Here is an 18413-nt window from a genome sequence, read left to right as displayed (position 1 = left end):
ATTGCGACCACGATATTCATGCCAAATTTTTCAGATCATTACCTAGATTCCACCAATGTGCTGCAGATAAAGATCTTTTGCAGATAAAGAATCAACAGAACTGTTGACAAAATTTTTTTCCGATCAGTTTTTTGATCTAAATTTCTGTTCATGTCCTGCGATCACCTTACATGTAACCGCAATTTTTCCATTGCCCAAAATTCATCAATTTACTGTATACATTGCACTAATATTGCACTGTTAAATATTTAATATAATATTTTTTCTATTAAGATTAAAAGAATAGTTAATAATTTATTATCAATCCTAATTATTAAAATAAATATATAATATATTAAACATATAAAAAATGTACTCTATTTAAGTATTAGGACAGCATAATATAGTACGTACAGTATAATTCTTCAACCCTGATTATGTAACCATTAACAAATTTTTTCTCCTGATCAATTATCCCGAAAATCCGTTTATGTCCTGCGATCACGATATTTCTGTCAAATTTTTCAGATTACCCCTGAATTCTATCAATGCGCTGCAGATAAAAAATCAATGTAACCATTAATAATTTTTTCCAATCAATTATTGACCTAAAGTTCTATTTATTTATTGCGACTACGATATTCATGTCAAATTTTTCAGATCATTACCCTAGATTCCACCAATGTGCTGCAGATAAAGATCTTTTGCAGATAAAGAATCAACAGAACTGTTGACAAATATTTTTCCGATCAATTTTTTGATCTAAATTTCTGTTTATGTCCTGCGATCACGATATTTCTGTCAAATTTTTCAGATTACCCCTGAATTCTATCAATGCGCTGCAGATAAAAAATCAATGTGTAACCATTAATAATTTTTATTATCCCCAAATCTGAATCTAAATTTCCTTTTATGTCCTGCGATCACCTTACATGTAACCGCAATTTTTCCATTGCCCATTAATATTGCACTGTTAAATATTTAATATAATATTTTTTCTATTAAGATTAAAAGAATAGTTAATAATTTATTATCAATCCTAATTATTAAAATAAATATATAATATATTAAACATATAAAAAATGTACTCTATTTAAGTATTAGGACAGCATAATATAGTACGTACAGTATAATTCTTCAACCCTGATTATGTAACCATTAACAAATTTTTTCTCCTGATCAATTATCCCGAAAATCCGTTTATGTCCTGCGATCACGATATTCATATATAGCTTCTTTACTTGTAACCGTTAATATTGCTCGAAATTACCATTAATGTTCTGCGGACAAAGAGCTAATATACCCATTAAGGATTTTCCTGATCAATTATTCCAATAATTTGAAAATTTTGTTGGCCAAATTTCCGTTTATGTCCTACGGTTACGATACTCATATATAATTTCTTTACATGTAACCGTTAAGACATCAAATTTTCCCAAAATTTTCTTCATAAAGAATCGATGTAACCATTAACAAATTCTTCCGATCAACTATCCAAGATTTAATGTAACCATGAACGTTTTTTTCGAGAATGCTAACCCAATTTCCTTTTATGTGCTGCGGTCACGATGTAATTTTTTCTTAATATTAGGAGAAATCTCTATAAATAAATAAAGATAATGCTGTATTCGTTTCGTCAGGAATCACCTATTTCTTTACGTTGCTACTAGCACAATACCAATAAGTACCATCTTGTTTGTTTATCATGACTAAACGCAGAGGAGTAACAGGAAAAGGTAATAAAATTATATTTTTGATTTGAAATTTTATATAGTAATTGCGCCTAATACTATTATAATGATACCTAAAAGACAAGGCAACAAAAGCTGCAAAGACTACAAAAACTATTCGTACATATGTTGCCAACTCTTCACGTGATTATAATAAGGAAAGAGATGAAAGGAGAGAGGAAGGAAGTGAACATGAACAAGATAATTTACATGGACAAGATGTAGATATTGGAGAAGGTAATAATAGACAAGATGATGATATTGAAAGAATTATTTTGGGTAAATACCTTATAATAATTGTTTTATTATTCAATTGAAATGATATTTCTGCGAAATTATTTAAAAATAAATTTACTTCGTTATAATGAAGATATGCTTCCAGAGCAAGAAGAAAGAAATATTGAAAAAGAAAGAAGAGAAAATGAGAAGAAAGAGATGAAGAGGAGAGATAAAGAGAGAAGAGAAAAAGAAAGAAGAGAAAAAGAAAGAAGAGAAAAAGAAAGAAGAGAGAAAGAGAGAAAAGAGAGGGATAGAAGAGAGAGGGATAGGAGAGAGCAAGATAAAGAACAAGAAGAAAATGAAAATGATGAAAGCGGTAAAACATAAAATCTGAACATAATTAATGAATATAATTTTATTCTCATTTAATATTACTTCTAGAGAGTGAAGAAGAAATTCCGGTTCAGTTTGGCGCAATGACCAATCAATTGCAAATTTGCAATTGGTTGGTCTTACATCCAAGTGTGCTACATTTGGCAAACAAAATGCTTGATGCCTCGACGAAGCAGCCATCAACAAATTTGCCACTAACCACCTCGACTTCGTCATCATCTGACAACGTAAAGTCCATTTCTTATTTTGGTTGTTACATTCTTACCAATTAAGAACAATCGTTATTACACAGCAGAATTACTGATGTATTATTTAGGATAATTATCGTCTTATTGACGAAGAAATGAAATGTCTTTTTTTGCGAACTAGAAATCCGCCCGATCATGCGTTTGATAAAATAACACAAAAAATTTTTGGGCATGATGCTTATCAAAGCGTGGCGAAGTCAATTAACGAACGATATCGTAAATCATTTTCCGACTATCGATATCAATTGAAAAATGTACTTTCAACATTAGTAAAAGAATTTCGACAAATTGTAGAAAGGTGATCGATACGTTCATATCGTTATGTTGTTTTTACTACAATGATTTAATGATTTAAAATTTTTTTCTATTAAAGTGAATATACGGAAAGTTCAGATCCTACCGACGAGGAAGTAAACAACTTCATATCACGTGAAGTGGTTTTAAAGAGAATCTTAAGCCGATACGTTTCAGCCATCGATTTTACAAAATTATCGGAAACTTCACTAGATAAATTAATAGAATTCTCCAGAAAATGCTTCAAAATAGTCTGGGTTGAAACTGAAAGCGCAAATATCAAAGAAAAGGTTAAGGAGTTAGATGTTATTACAGAAGATCTAGAAATTCCTTCCTGTAGCGGAAGAAACATTGCTAGCTCTTTAAAACTCCATCTTTTTTCATAAATACAGTACATATCACATAAAAGACCGTGATAACATTGATATGTTTTTTATTCCTTTATTATAATAAAGATTACAATATATCATATTGTTTTAAAAGTTTATAGAATGTGACTTCACAAGTTAATAAGTTAATGTCGTAATAACTTCACCAACACAATTTGACGCTAAAATATAACTATTAATTTGTTATTTATGTCATTCTCTAAAAATTATTTTTTTATCGTAACCTTGACCTTATAATCATCAATTATCATAACTGTAATCGTTTTCTCATTTAATTTTTGATAAAAAAAAAAATTAACAATCTCTTAACGCAGTAACAATTAACATGTATATATACATACATAACAGGTCTTACAGTGATCGTACAAACCTTATTAGGGAATAGCACAATCAATAATCCAGTAATTTAGTAATAAAGAGTAATCAATAAATATCCCTTAAACAGATAATCGCATGTGGTAGAGTAGTTTGAGATAGGAAATCCGCATCGCAGCGGGTCTCTGGTTCGATTACTATGTATACCTTATGGCGATTATTATCGTAGAGTTCTAGCGGGCGAAAATTTCCCCATATCCTCCTGATAGGCGAAAATTTCCCAGTTAAACCTTTACAAATATTTTTTTTTATTATTTACTGGCAAATAAAACATATTTTACACGATATATTATTAATACGAATTTGATTATTTTATGTATTTATTTCAATATTACAAAAATTTCTTTTATTTAAAAAAAATGAGAATAGTAAAAAAAAATAATGAACTACTAGATTTCTTTTACTAAAAAATGAGAACAATTCATTAATTATAAAAATAAAAATCATTAAAAATTGCACAATACCTAAAAAATTACTAACTTGATTATGTTTAAAGTACTCATCCATGCTTTTAAAAGATGTCGGTGACAATTGTGATGATGATGATGATGATGGTGGCTGTGGTGGAGATGACAGAGACGATGATGATTGTGCTAAATAACTCTTTAATTCAAGCTTATATATCTCTTCTTCCTGACTTGAGATTTGATTTGAAAAAATATCGATCCACTTCAATAGATTTGCGTTTTCACGCTCAGTTTTGTCTAGCTTGGAAATCACTTGTTCACCGGCTGTCTCAACAGCTTTTTGGAAATCCTGGAGCTGTATCTGGAGATCAGATATTTCAATTTCTTTTTGTTTAAATTTTTTATATTGTCGTTTTTTTTGTCTACGCCAGGCCGTTTTCCTAGAATGTAATGATGGTTTTCCCATTATTAAATGAAAAGAAAATTACCTTTTTTTTTTATCGAAAAAAGATGTTATTTATTATTGGGATTCAACAATTTTGGAAATTGTCCAATTGTACTGTCGTCAAAATTAGTTTAGTACAACGTAAAGATCTCGTGTATAATTCCTGTTTCAGTAACTACAGTAGTTCAGGGTTTTTTCCCTTCAGGAAAAAACCATCCCATGAAATTATACCCAGGAGCGTGTGACTTATGGCCACTATATTATCACGTGTATGATTATTATTATTTAAAGACTACATAAAAATTTGATAAATCCATAGAAGCCGCAATATTATATCTCGAAGAGCTTGGAAAATCACAAGTAACTGTGAAAAGGCTTCCGTAAAATGAGAAAAATTTGTCGTGCGCATCTTATAAATTCTCAATACAATAAAACCCAAAGATGATGAGATTTTAAGTGCGCTCTCATTCTCCTCCGTTAGTATTTTCCTTAATTTGTCGATTCTTTAGATTTACATTCGGCTTAATCTTCTCTTTACTATTTTTATATTTAATGTACCTTTCTACTAATTTCTTCCAAAGGACGTTACGCAAATTATTATAAATTTGTAACACGTCAGCGTATCCTTAAAAAGAATTCATCGATCCACACAATTCAGGCAGCATTACTCAAGCTCAAATGGCACGTTTGCTTTTTGAGTCGTACAAATCACTACCGAAGTGGATTAGAAAGATAATTTTCGGCGAATTGAAGCCATTATTTAGGAACGATGTACTTGAACGATTCGTCAAATCAAATTTTGAAAAATGATCAAATTTCCAGATATTTTAATGGTAACGATAATCCAGCTTCAACAAGCTTTTTTCAATATCATCCCTAATAAATAAAATGTTAGCGTTTTTATGATATTAGGTACTATAATAAAAAAATTATCTTTTATCACATTTTATTTACATTGGAGTGAAGAAGCGCAATTATGCAAGACGGGTCACAATTTTTTTTTATGATAATAATAATATAATAAACTTATAATACACTATAATATAAAATAAAAAAAATATGCTATAAATTTTCGTATAAGTATTATACTTAAATTATTGAAGAATCAGATTTCCGATCATGTGTTCCAACATTCAGTTGCTAATATCAAAATAATATTTTGATGATCTTAAAAAATTTTGTTAAAAAGACAATATACTTATTTTGGTCATGTAGAAAATAATCAAAATTATATAACGATTGTTACCATTATAAAAAGTTATTGTGGCGAAGCAAAATTATAATTATACTGTTTATTTCCACCTCCTGAATTTTCTACTAACATAGTAATTTCATCTGAAGGATTCATGTGTTAAAATCCATTTCAGTTTGTTGATCCCCAAAATTTAATTTTTCGTTCTCACTACTAAGCATATTTAGTATTCATGTCATATTAAGGTAAGTTGCGCTCTCTGTGTTTATGAGAGAGTTTAACTTTAGATGCTTGAGAGGGTTCAAGGAACCCGTAGTGTTATTAGGAAACCAATATCAATACAATTTTTTTTTGCAAAAAAAAGTTTTTTTGCTAATAGGTGTATAAACACGATATGGAATTTTATTCGATCACAAAGAAAAAAAAAGAAAAATTGAAAAAAGATTCTACTCGATCATGATTTAATTACAATATCCGTAATCATATGATGAGATTAATTTCGAAAAAAAGAAAAGTCTAATTATTGACTCAATCTAATCTATTTAATTTCGAAAAAGAAAAAAAAATTCTTTTTTCCATTGTTTTTATTGTACCGTATGATTTTTTTAAGAAAAAAAGTAATATAATCACGATATGAAAAAATTACTTGTTCATGATTTAATCACAATATCCATCATTATATTAAATAATTAATCAGATTTTTTTTCCCTTAAAAAAATCTGTATTACACGATGTAATAGATCAATGGCAAAAAATAATTTTTATTTTCGAAATTAACCGTATTTTTACTCGATCATGATGTGGTAAGATTAAAATTATTTAAATAAAAAAAAAAATTCAATTGAAAAAATTTTTTGACCCACATTTTTTAACTCATAGAAACCATTATCAAAAAATGTCTTCTCAAGATCGTAATAAGCCTGTACAAGAAAAAGAAAGTCATAGACGGAGCTCTCTTATTAAGCATTGGGAACCTTCACAACCGCCTTCGCAATCGCCTTCGCAATCGCCTTTCGCAATCGCAATCTCAACCTCAATGGTCACAACAATATTTATCTCAATCATCTCAACTTTTACCTTCCTTACGTTCGTCACAGCAACAGTATCCATATCCCTCTCAACATTTTTCGTCACGGCAACATTCTCCATACCCCTTGTACCCATACCCCTCGTCACAACAACAGTCTCCATACCCCTCGTCACAACAACAGTCTCCATACCCCTCGTCACAACAACAGTCTCCATACCCCTCGTCACAACAACAGTCTCCATACCCCTCGTCACAACAACAGCTTCCATACCCTCGTATTCCTTACAACACTTGCAGCATCCTTCAACACAATTACTTTCTGATGAAGAAATTGGTCTGTATTATTATAATATTCGGTATTTGAAGAAATCTTCAATAACAGAACAATAACTTGTAACGTTATTTCTATCATATAGATAATTTACTCACTACACTATTTCTACAAATCGAGGACATCATGTCCAGAGCCGTTAATCCTGTTTATGTCCGACAATCTATTGCAGAACGCTTTGCCATGACGCTCCCTGAACATTTACATGATCAAATCGAGCAGATGATCCACAGAGGCAAGCGTTCTAGTGAAGAACGAAGCCGCACTTCCTCATCGTCTACACCTATTATGACAACCCCAACTCTCACACGGACGGATTCAATGTAACGAATATGATTTTTTCATATTTATAATCTTATAATCTTCATATTAACATAATGTTTTTTAAAATTAGGGATACCTTGGAAGAAATTCCTCTTATAACTCAAAGTAGTACTAGTACTTCTTCTCTTGGTATTGCTATACCTTCTGTTACATCTTCAACTCTCCCTCGGATGAATCCAATGTAACAAATATATTTTTTTCATATTTATCATCTTGTAATCTTCATATAACAATGTTTTCTTTAAAAATTAGGGATGATATGGAAGAAGAACTCTTAAGCTCAGGCTTACAGCTGCCAAAATTCTATCTCAAGAATCGAAGATATCCAACATCGATTCGCCCTTATGCAAATTCTCCTGAAAAGTTCACAGATCGTGATACAAATATATCATATAACCAGAAGAGAATTTCTAATATTATATCGTTGCAAAACTCTATCCCAAAGTGGTTAAGAATAATAGTGATTAACGAATTAAAATCATTATTCCTAAGAACAAGAAACTTAGATAAAAGCAACAATAATCAAATTATAGAAGATTTCTTAGCGTCATTGTTACCAACTTTTATGAACGATCATCCTGACATATTACATAATATAGCAAAAAGTTTTCGTAAAACCTGGTCGTACTGGAGAAATACATTATGGGATAACATCAAGCTTAGATACGAAACTTATCAAAAACGTAAAGAAAAAGATGAAAGTCTTGATTTCAAGCCGTACTTAAAAGGTCGTCATATTGAAGAAATATTCAACCTTTGGTTGAAATTTTCGGACAAGCCGATATCTCAAGAAAACGAAAATTTGCTTAAAAATTTAATTCTTTTTGGATTCCACTGTTTAGAAATTTATAACAGTGATGCACGTGACCGTTTTTTTACTCACACCGGAAACCTTTATACGGTTAATAATATTTTTAACAATTTATCTGGATATAATATTGGTTCTTCGATTGATTTATCAAAGTATGAAATTGAAAATAATGATGATGATGATTCAAATTCCAGCTCTGAGGATGAACCAAAGCCGAAATCAAAGAAATCTACTAAAAAGCGAAAAAAATAATATATATTATGTAGATTTTTTTCAATTTAAATTTTTAGCGTAGAAAAGTAAAGTATCTGGTCGTGTGTTGAAGTTTGATGAGAGGTTCGTATGTAAATTTATAAAACAAATTTTTCTTTTTTTTTTAAAAAAAAAAATTCTATGTAAAAAACCATCATTTTAAAAACCAGGTCAAATGATTATAATTATCATTGTTACTACAACAATAATTTTTTTCTTTGTATCTATATATATATATATATATATATTTTTTTACTTTCACAATCTAAAAGAAGACGGGTAGATAGTATATTCTTTATCATTTTTATTTCTATTGTATAACATTATTGCCAAAATAAAACTTCAAATTTGCAACCAAAATTAACGAACATTCATTCACATTCTTTAACTGAATCGAACACGGCGATATCATTTAGATTTTTTTTGGTACAATTATGAAACATCACGGCAATATCATTTAGATAATTTTTTTACAATTACAAACTGATATCACGAAGATATCATGCAGTGTTTTTTTAAAATAAATCAAATCATTTTTATTAGTATATTGGATTTTATAATACAATAATAAAATATTAAATTGAGTTAATCGTGAAGGTTATTTTTAAAAACAGCAACAGCAACATCAACATCAACTTCACCAACAACATCTACAACAACATCATCAGCAATATCAACGGCAACAACAATCCATTTATAAACCTCAATCACAATATTATCCTGAATTTGGACGTAATTACAGACCATTTCGATTGCAATATCCTTATGAGGATGAACAACTACCTCGTTTACAATATTGCCCAGGTGTCCACATTTTGAAGAGGAGACAACAATCTCAATCAACCAGACAAGCAGAAATCATTAATTTGGAAGAGGAGCAATGACGCAGCACATGAAAAATTTTTCTCATTTAATGGAAGCCTCTACACAGTTAACTGTGATTTTCCAAGTACTTCTGGTTATAACGTCGCGACATCAATAAATTTATCAAAATACGACGTGATCTTTCAATATGTACTTCCGATGTTGATTCTGACATCACTGATCCATCAAATTACTGACTTCCATATTGAACAATTTTTTTTTATATTTTCTGCAATATGAATTTAACATTATCACCATATCAATTTAGCATTCAAGATGATATTCAAAAAATGTCCGTTAACTCTTTATTAGGTTGTAAAAATTGAAAAATATTTCATACAATAAAAGTATAAAAAAAAAGTTCACCCTGCCACCACGGCCCAGATAAACTTTCGAAATTTGCCACTGCTACCAGCAATTCATGGTAAATTTCGTAAGAAAAAAAAAATTTCAAAATTTTTTTTTAAAAAAAATAAACTATTTATAAATCAAAAAATTTACAATTTCTTCTGGAGAACGAAACTCTTCATTGAACGGCACGACCTCCAGTTCATTTTTACATTCACTACTGTTGTGCCCAGCTTTCCAGCAGCGTATACAATAATTACCCCATCAAAACTGCGATTTTAAATTGGGGCAACTTTTTACAGAATGGCCAAAATACTTACAAATTTTACAGGCCTCTTTATACTGGATGGTTGTAAGGAATTAGCCAGTTGTTGTTCGTCATAGATATTAACACATCTCTCGAAGAATATAATATTCTTGGTGAAGAAGGTGTTGACAGCGGGAGGTAGGGTATAATTTTCGTCACATTGCTTAAAGGCTAAAGCTAATAGTGTTACCGTACCGTTTAAATATAATCTCGTGTTACGCCTGTTCAAAATCCGGTTTATTTATTTTTGATTGGACTGATAAGTGACACGAAAAGTTTTTTTGTAATTAAGATGTGTAATTATGACGTATAGTGCAATATAATTGGGTTTGTGAAACTTGAGTATGACTAAAAAAAAAATATTTGATTTCACATGATGATTAACATTAACTGACCAATAAAATTTATCGAATTTTGCATTCGAATTACAATAAGAATGTGGGTTTCGTAAGATTTAGTAAACAAAGAAAAATGGGTAAGTAAATTTGCTTGCTATTCCTTTGTCACAAAGGCTGAATTAAAATATTCCTTTCGTCATGAAAGGCTAAATCCTTGGTTAAAATAATCGATATTCCTTTTGTCATGAAAGGCTAAAATAAGATTCCTTTCATCACGAAAGGCTAAAATAAGATTCCTTTCGTCACGAAAGGCTAAAATAAGATTCCTTTCATCACGAAAGGCTAAAATAAGATTCCTTTTGTCACGAAAGGCTAAAATAAGATTCCTTTCGTCCCGAAAGGCTAAAATATGTTTCCTTTCATCTTTAACATTCCCATTCCTTTGTTAAAATATGATATTTAATATTCCTTTATTGAAATCAAATATATTATATGAAAAAGTATATATCAAGAATGAATCATTTTTCTTTTTTTTAATATAAAGTATTAATTTATTATTTTTAATTTTATTTAATAATAATATAGGTAAGAAAAGACATGAATGTTGTCGTGATCATAAATTATCAGTTTTCTTCGGTGGTAAGAACACGAAAGAGTTAAAAGGGATAAAATCGAAAGACGTTAAGGGATGGTTAAAGAATAGATTTTCTTACAATTTTGTACATATCAGAAAGGATCCTGATTGGGGGTAATGAAATAAAATAATTAATATATACAATTTTTAATTAATAATTTAATTAAATGAACATTTGTTATATTTAGGCATGGATTTGTGCACTTCGAAAATGATGATGATAAAACTAGATTTTACAATTATGTGAGAAACAAAAAATTTATCGGACCTCTAAGTAAAACAATCATGTTCGCAGAAGCACGTCCAAAAGGAGGAGATGATGATGATTATGATGATGATGATGATGATGATGACGACGATGATGATGGATGATCTGTAAGCACTATTATTACATTAATGAAATATAAATTAATGAAGGAATTATTACTTATTAAAATTTTTTATAAAAAATTAGAATACACAAAACCAATCACTACAATCCCCGGTACAGCCGCCCCTATCACAACCATCACCACAATCATCACCGTTACAACTCCCACCACCACAATCACCACAATCATCACCGGTACAACTCCCACCACCACAATCACCACAACCATCACAATCACAATTACCAGCTTACAATATTTTTGAAGTCGAAATTAATAGGTATTAATATTAGTTTATTTATATTAATATTAATTGTTTTTATTAATATTTTATTTACTTTTTTTTTGGTAAAGCTGTTTAATTGTAGATATTTTTATTTTTAATGTGAAAAATCTCTCTGTTGATGTAAATATTAATAATACGAAACTCATATTTGTCAAATTTGAGTACGATTTGCCAAAAGATCCTGAGGGATCCAATTGCCTATTAAGAGAAGCAGTTTTTCCGGACAAGGAAGTTATTCTAAATCTGGAATTACCCAAAAGGCAAGTTTATATATTAAATTAGTAAAATTGTAATTTAATTTATAATTTAAAAACTAATAATTAATTTTTTTCGATCATGATGTGGTAAGATCAACGCAAAAAAAAGGGATAAAAAAAATTTTTTTTTTTTATTCAATTAATTATTTCTTTTTTTTTTTATATTTAGATATTTGTTTTTTTTTTGACTTGCATTTTTTAACTATCATTAAAATGTCTTCTCAAGATTTTGATAAAGAACAAGGAATTCGTAAAAAAGGCTCGCTTATTAAACATTGGCAGCCATCGCAACCGCAATATCAACAACCTCAGTCTCAACAACTGCAAAAATCTCAACCCCAAACTCTATTTCAGTGGCCGCGACAACCTCAACAATTTCAACAATCTCAACCTCAACAATTTCAATGGCCGCAACCACCTCAATCTCAATGGCCTCAACAACCTCAACAACCTCAACAACCTTCAATGGTCGCAACAACTTCAACAATCTCAACCTTAATGGTCACAACACCTCAATAGCTATAAGAGTATCAATCGTCGCCGCTACCTCAATCATCGCTCTATCGTTTATCATCGCCTCAAATTGGTCAAGAAGAAATAGGTGACTTATAGTTGATATTCAGTATTCTTTCTTTTTATGATATGAATAATTCACTTACCTTGATATCTATCTAATAATTGTAGACGAAATGTTAAAAAAGAAAGAATTGAGAACATAACGAGTAAAGCGTCAGATCATCTTGCAATTAAGTAGTCGGTTTGGGCTTGTTTTCCTGAATACGCCAATATGGTTGCCGGAAGGCAATATAAGAAAAGCCAAAGTCCTATATTATCAACAACTCCGATGGAATCTTCTCCGGCTAGTTCTCCATATTGTTCTCCGCGTTTGGAAAATGCACAAACACGTACTCCCAAGGTAAATATATTTACGTATCATTATAATAAATCTGTAATATTTATAATTCATATATTTCGAACCTATTTTAATTTTTATTATAGAGACGAATTTGAACAACTACTATTAATTAATAATTGGAGTTACTTTGTTAAAGACCGTCACTACCCAGAAGTCCTTCCCAAGAGCAAAGATCTAGTGAATAAAGTCAGAAATAGATGAGCGAATTATTAGAAAGCAACGTTATAGTTCCCTCCCAAATGGGGATCAAACATCATATACGTTGAATTAAGAGCATTATTTCTTCGTACAGCATCTTGACCATTCTGCTAGGAATTTAAGAGGAGTGAATTGTGGCCGAATATAGGTAGCACGTATCAAAATAGTAGTAGTATTGGCGCTAATTTTCACAATCTTCCCCTTGAAGTTTTGGCTATATTTCGTCAGTGGTTAACGTGTGTTTCAAATGAATTACCTGAAGAAATGAAAAAAGCTCTTCGAAATGTTGTTGGATTATATGTTTAATTAAAAAAAAGATGATAAGACAGCTCGTAGCTGAAAAAATAAATGTTGCAAGATCATTGGACTTATCTCGCTATTACATAGGCGCTGACGTTCCGTTGATAATGAAGAGAGTAGTAATGATGAAAGAAAATCACGATTGCGAAATAAGGTATATTGTGTATTATATGTTTTTATTATTATATATATTTATACACGTGGAATTATCAGTTTTCACATCGTAACAATTTTTTAATATCTATAATTTTTCTGAAAAATCTTTTTTGAACGTAGGAGGGAAAGCAAAAAAAAAAACCATGGGGATGTCTTCGTGATATACCGCTTCGATATTAGCGATATCAAGATTTTTTTTGATTAATTGTAGGTTTGTATCACGTGAAGTTCAATATTCAAGGAAATTTTGTAATATACCACATGATGCTTTTAGTAATAAAATAAACAAAAGTCTAATTTTTTGCAAATTAATTTTTTTTTGTTATAATTAAGGATGACAGTTATGATATTGCGAACATTACGAATTATGATGTCTAAATTTTCGCAATTTCGCAACCGCATTTATTCTGCAACGTTACAATTATTCCGCAATACCATAATTAATCACAGTTAATTTGCAATATCGTGATTAATTAAACTGGAGGTAATCACCAAATAAAAGCAAAGACAAAATTACGAACATACATCAATTCAAAATTTTAACAAAAAAAACAACAAATTGGAAAAGAGATATTTTGATGCTATTGACCGTTCGGTTACTAAAGCTTTTGATATGAGTATTGAGTAGCATCCCATTTAGTGTTATTGAAAACCTTGGTTTATTGATATGATTAAAACTTTACAACCAGCGTACAACCTACTACCAACTCGACAAATTTTAAGTGGAACATTATTACAAGCTGAATTGGCTCGTGTAAATTTACGAATCTATAATGAATTAGCTAAGGAAACTAATTGTACGATTGGTAAATTTCATTATTATTTCTTTATTAATATTCTGATTTTAATTTTGTTTCTTCTATTTGTTATCTATTCTAAGATTCACATGATCATTTTATCAGCTCTATGGGACCACACCGCCGAATTATCTCTCAAAATCATCCATCAATTCTCGATATACGGTGCATTGCGCGCTGCGTTAATTTAATCAGTTCTGACATGATTAAATGCGCAAATGTAATCTCACAAGATTTTTCAAAAATTCGGCTATAGGCGCGGCATTACTTAAAGCGCTATTCAATTAAAAAATATACAAGGAGGAGGTCTAAAATCGTACGTGGAGACAAGGTGGATGACGGTGTATGAATGCACAAGCTCAATCTGGCGTTAAAAGATGCTTTGCAACATTGTATTCTCTAAGTCTATTAAGAAGAAGTTACTTTTTGAGATAACTAATGTATATTACTTAAAAATATTACTTAATTGAATTCTAGATAATCACAAATAAAATCAATATTGAGAAATCATGGATTTTTTGACGATATTCGTATGTTTTAAGGATGCAATGTTAAAATTAGAAGGTAAAACGCAACTCTATCAGTAATAGCTTCTCAAAATCGCATAAAATATCAGAATTTTATTTTATTAATATGACAGCACGTTATACATTTAAAAGTTTTTTATTAATTTGTAAAAAAATAAAGTTTAATATTTACGGTATTGCGGATGAGTTGCGATACCACAAATGAGTTGCGGCAATGAAGTGACAATATCAAATCAATATCGTAAATACTTTTTTTTTTTATTTGAAATTACCGACATCGTAATGATATCAAGACTGTGCCGATTAGATATTTTTGAATAAATATTGTCATGATATCTCGGCGATAAATTGGGGGATGAAGTGACGATATCAAATCAATATCGCAAATACTACATCTTTTTTTTTTGAAATTACTGACATCGTAATGATATCAAGACTGTGCCGATTTGATATTCTTTTGAATAGATATCGTCACGATATTTTCGCGATAAATTATGGTGATAATGTGATGATATCATATCAATATCGTAAATACATCTTTTTTCTCCCTGAAATTAACAATATCATAACGATATCAAGACTATACCGATCAGATATTCTTTTAAATAAATGTTGTCCTGATATTTTCGCGATAAATTATGGTGATGAAGTGACGATATCAAATCAATATCGAAAATACATCTTTTTTTTTTGAAATTACTGACATCGTAATGATATCAAGACTGTGCCGATTTGATATTCTTTTAAATGGATATTGCCACGATATTTTCGCGATAAATTATGGTGATGAAGTAATGATATCGAATCAACATTATAACAATATCATCACGGAAATTGATACCATTATGACATGAAATTTATATCGTATCCATATCAATTCAACATCGCTCAAATTTTCAAGGTTTCTGTAAAGTATACAAGTTTTTAAATTTTTTCTAATATATTTTTTTCTAATATATATTTTTTTTATTTTAGGAATTTATTAGTTCCTCAAAAAAAAATCAAATAGAATTAAAGATAAATTCATTTTTCAAACAATCAAAAGGAAATATAGCATTGAATAAAAATAATGCATAAAATTCATCTATTGATAAAGAAAATATGACGTCAAATAATGCATAAAATCCATTTATTGGTAAGTTAAATTTAAATAATAAATATACTATATAGTAACTAAATAATTTTATAAAAATGGAATAAAAGATCTTAGAGTTAAAATTAAAAAAAATAAAATCTAGAAATTGAATTATATGAACAGAAAGAAAAAATTAAAAAAATTAAAAAAATCTTCGCAACTTTCCGAAAATATGGCCAAATCTGAAAGTCCAAAACTCAGGTTCGAAACCCAAGCCGAAATCTGAAAATCGAGCCGAAATCTGAAATTAGGTCCAGAATATGTAGATCCAGACAAAACTTTTTTATATATTCTGAAACAGGTTATACTTTACGGTGTTCAGTCCGATAATCTTTTGAGTCCGATAAGTCAATTTTTAGCATGCATGGCTGTGTTAAATGATGACTAATGGAGTTTTTTTTTTGTTTCTATTAATTTAGAGATGTTATTGACGTTTCTTGTTGCTTTTTTTTTCTTTCAACAACGTTTCTTGACTTTTTGGAAACTAATGTGAGTTTTATTTCTTTTATTCTATTTTTCGTGTTATTATTTTTATTTTCTTTTTATTAAGAGAGTTATTGGCATTTCTTTTACTTTTTATCTTTAGTAACTGCTTCTTGGACTTTTTGGAGACCAAATGGTAAATCTATATTTTTTTTATTCAGTTTTTCGGTTTCTTTTTGTTTAGGATGTTATTGACGTTCATTCTACTGTTTTTCTTAGTAGTGACTTCTTTAGACTTTTTGAAGATAAATGTGAAGACTTTTTTCTTTCGTCCATTTTTTTCATCCTCTTTTCATTTAAAGACGTCATTGACATTCCATTTGCCATTTTTTCTTTAGTGATATCTTCTTTGGACTTTCTGGAGACTAATGGTGAGTTTTTTTTTCTTTTGTTCATTTCTTCATTTTTTTTTCTTTTCTGTTTAGGGAAGTTATTAATGTTCTTTTTATTTTTTTTTTAGTGACAGATACTTGGAACTTGATCATCTTTGGAGACTAATTGTAAGTTCCTTTGATCCTCCATTTTTTTTTCCACAGGTCGAAATTAGTTAAATAGGGTATCAATAGGTTATCAATAGGTTATCAATCGGCTATCAATAGGCTATCCTATTGGTAGCCTATTGAACTTGCGCCATAATCCATCACCAATCGGGCAGGCTGATTGTTAGCCAATTAATAACTTATTGATAACCTATTAGTATCCTATTGGTATTTTTATCAAATTGGTTATCAATAAGGTATTAATAGATTATCAATAGGTTATCAATCAGCCTGCCCGATTGGTGATGGATTATGGCGCAAGTTTAATAGGCTACCAATAGGGTAGCCTATTGATAGCCGATTGATAACCTATTGATAACCTATTGATACCCTATTAATACCCTATTTAACTAATTTCGACCTGTGTTCATTACATATTTTATTCATATCTGCCGATTTGCGGAATTTGCCGATCATCAGTTATGTGGTGCAGTACCGATTAAAATTGATCAAAACCCGTTCCTACGTAAGAAAAAATGTTAAAAAATATATAAAAAAACTTTTAAGACCTCTTCCAAAATATTTACCTCTTTAACCCGAAGCTAGTAGAAGGAGTTTCTTGAAAAAAAAGAAAAAAAATATTATAAAGTTAGTTTATTAAAAAAAACAAAAGAAAAACTTTACAAAATTCAGAATATTTAATGATTTAACAAAAAAAAATTAACTGAAAAATAATTAATAATAAATATCAAATAGATTTTAATTAAACAACTAATCAATACATAATCTAAATTTGCTAAAACATCATTATTAATATTTAGAGTTATTTATTTATTGAAAAGATTTTTTTTGAATAATTTTGCTTTTTAAATAAATTTTTTCTATAAACTATAAAAAAAAAATAAAAAAACAGCTCCAAGTTGTATCTAATATAAAATAATTACAAATATACTTGCAAAAATTCTCAACTTACTTGATGTAAAAACTGTTTGAAAAGTTGATGGGGGTTGATGGGAAGTTTAATAGGGAGTTTACGAAAGAAAAAAATTTTTTTAACGCTACTTTTTGTTGAAGTAATTTCTTAATATTTGTCATATGATCATGTAGTACAAGTGTGATCATTTTTGCAAAACTTAATTTACCTAATTTTTATTAAATTATTGTCAAATTCCTTAATTTAGACGAATTTTGTTAATTCCGCAGATCGGCGGATATGTAATATTTTTCCTTGCATTTTTAGCGTTTCAGTTGATCCAAAGGAAAAACTGATATAGGGTAGGTATAGGATTTTATCTCTTTTGATTTAAGGATTTTTGCATTCTTCTTTGTTAATACTTATTTTTTTACTTTATTTTATTTTTTTATTCAAAATTACAATATTTTTTTTTATTTTTTTTTATTTTTTTTTTATTCAAAATATTCAAAATTAAGTTAATAATTCAGACATAAATTTAATTATTCTAAATCACAGGTCGAAAAGTGAAAAATCAGGCATCAATCAATCACCAATCAGTCACCAATCAGGTACCTGATTGGTGATTGATTGGTGCCTGATTGGCATTTTCACCAAATACCGTCACCAATCAGGCAGTTTGCTAACT

The 18413-nt window shown here is 29.4% G+C and overlaps 7 protein-coding genes across 7 annotated transcripts; 6 read left to right on the top strand and 1 right to left on the bottom strand.

Annotated features, from left to right (window-relative positions):
- Positions 1-1684: 1684 nt before the first annotated feature.
- Positions 1685-3249, top strand: OCT59_011486 (uncharacterized protein; the record flags this gene model as incomplete). The annotated part of the gene is made up of 6 exons (XM_066133762.1): positions 1685-1715; positions 1791-1988; positions 2080-2304; positions 2370-2548; positions 2638-2867; positions 2943-3249. The coding sequence occupies 6 exons, from the start codon at positions 1685-1687 to the stop codon at positions 3247-3249; spliced, it is 1170 nt and encodes a 389-aa protein (XP_065989090.1).
- A 778-nt stretch (positions 3250-4027) lies between these two features.
- Positions 4028-4500, bottom strand: OCT59_011485 (uncharacterized protein; the record flags this gene model as incomplete). The annotated part of the gene is made up of 2 exons (XM_066133761.1): positions 4028-4030; positions 4108-4500. 2 exons carry the CDS (start codon positions 4498-4500, stop codon positions 4028-4030), a joined length of 396 nt encoding a protein of 131 aa, XP_065989089.1.
- Positions 4501-6566: 2066 nt separating this feature from the next.
- OCT59_011484 (uncharacterized protein) lies at positions 6567-8419 on the top strand (the record flags this gene model as incomplete). The annotated part of the gene is made up of 4 exons (XM_066133760.1): positions 6567-7035; positions 7118-7355; positions 7427-7537; positions 7609-8419. The coding sequence occupies 4 exons, from the start codon at positions 6567-6569 to the stop codon at positions 8417-8419; spliced, it is 1629 nt and encodes a 542-aa protein (XP_065989088.1).
- A 77-nt stretch (positions 8420-8496) lies between these two features.
- Positions 8497-9303, top strand: OCT59_011483 (uncharacterized protein; the record flags this gene model as incomplete). Its single annotated transcript, XM_066133759.1, has 2 exons — positions 8497-8511; positions 9034-9303. The coding sequence occupies 2 exons, from the start codon at positions 8497-8499 to the stop codon at positions 9301-9303; spliced, it is 285 nt and encodes a 94-aa protein (XP_065989087.1).
- A 1106-nt stretch (positions 9304-10409) lies between these two features.
- OCT59_011482 (uncharacterized protein) lies at positions 10410-11846 on the top strand (the record flags this gene model as incomplete). Its single annotated transcript, XM_066133758.1, has 5 exons — positions 10410-10413; positions 10862-11024; positions 11099-11153; positions 11365-11558; positions 11633-11846. The coding sequence occupies 5 exons, from the start codon at positions 10410-10412 to the stop codon at positions 11844-11846; spliced, it is 630 nt and encodes a 209-aa protein (XP_065989086.1).
- A 188-nt stretch (positions 11847-12034) lies between these two features.
- On the top strand, positions 12035-12340 carry OCT59_011481 (uncharacterized protein; the record flags this gene model as incomplete). Its single annotated transcript, XM_066133756.1, has 1 exon — positions 12035-12340. One exon carries the CDS (start codon positions 12035-12037, stop codon positions 12338-12340), a length of 306 nt encoding a protein of 101 aa, XP_065989085.1.
- A 268-nt stretch (positions 12341-12608) lies between these two features.
- Positions 12609-13241, top strand: OCT59_011480 (uncharacterized protein; the record flags this gene model as incomplete). Its single annotated transcript, XM_066133755.1, has 2 exons — positions 12609-12737; positions 13050-13241. The coding sequence occupies 2 exons, from the start codon at positions 12609-12611 to the stop codon at positions 13239-13241; spliced, it is 321 nt and encodes a 106-aa protein (XP_065989084.1).
- Between the last annotated feature and the right edge of the window lie 5172 nt (positions 13242-18413).

Source organism: Rhizophagus irregularis, chromosome 2 (assembly GCF_026210795.1).
Source record: "Rhizophagus irregularis chromosome 2, complete sequence".
Classification (NCBI taxonomy): Eukaryota; Fungi; Glomeromycota; class Glomeromycetes; order Glomerales; family Glomeraceae; genus Rhizophagus; species Rhizophagus irregularis.
This window is presented reverse-complemented; position numbering and strand designations above follow the sequence as displayed.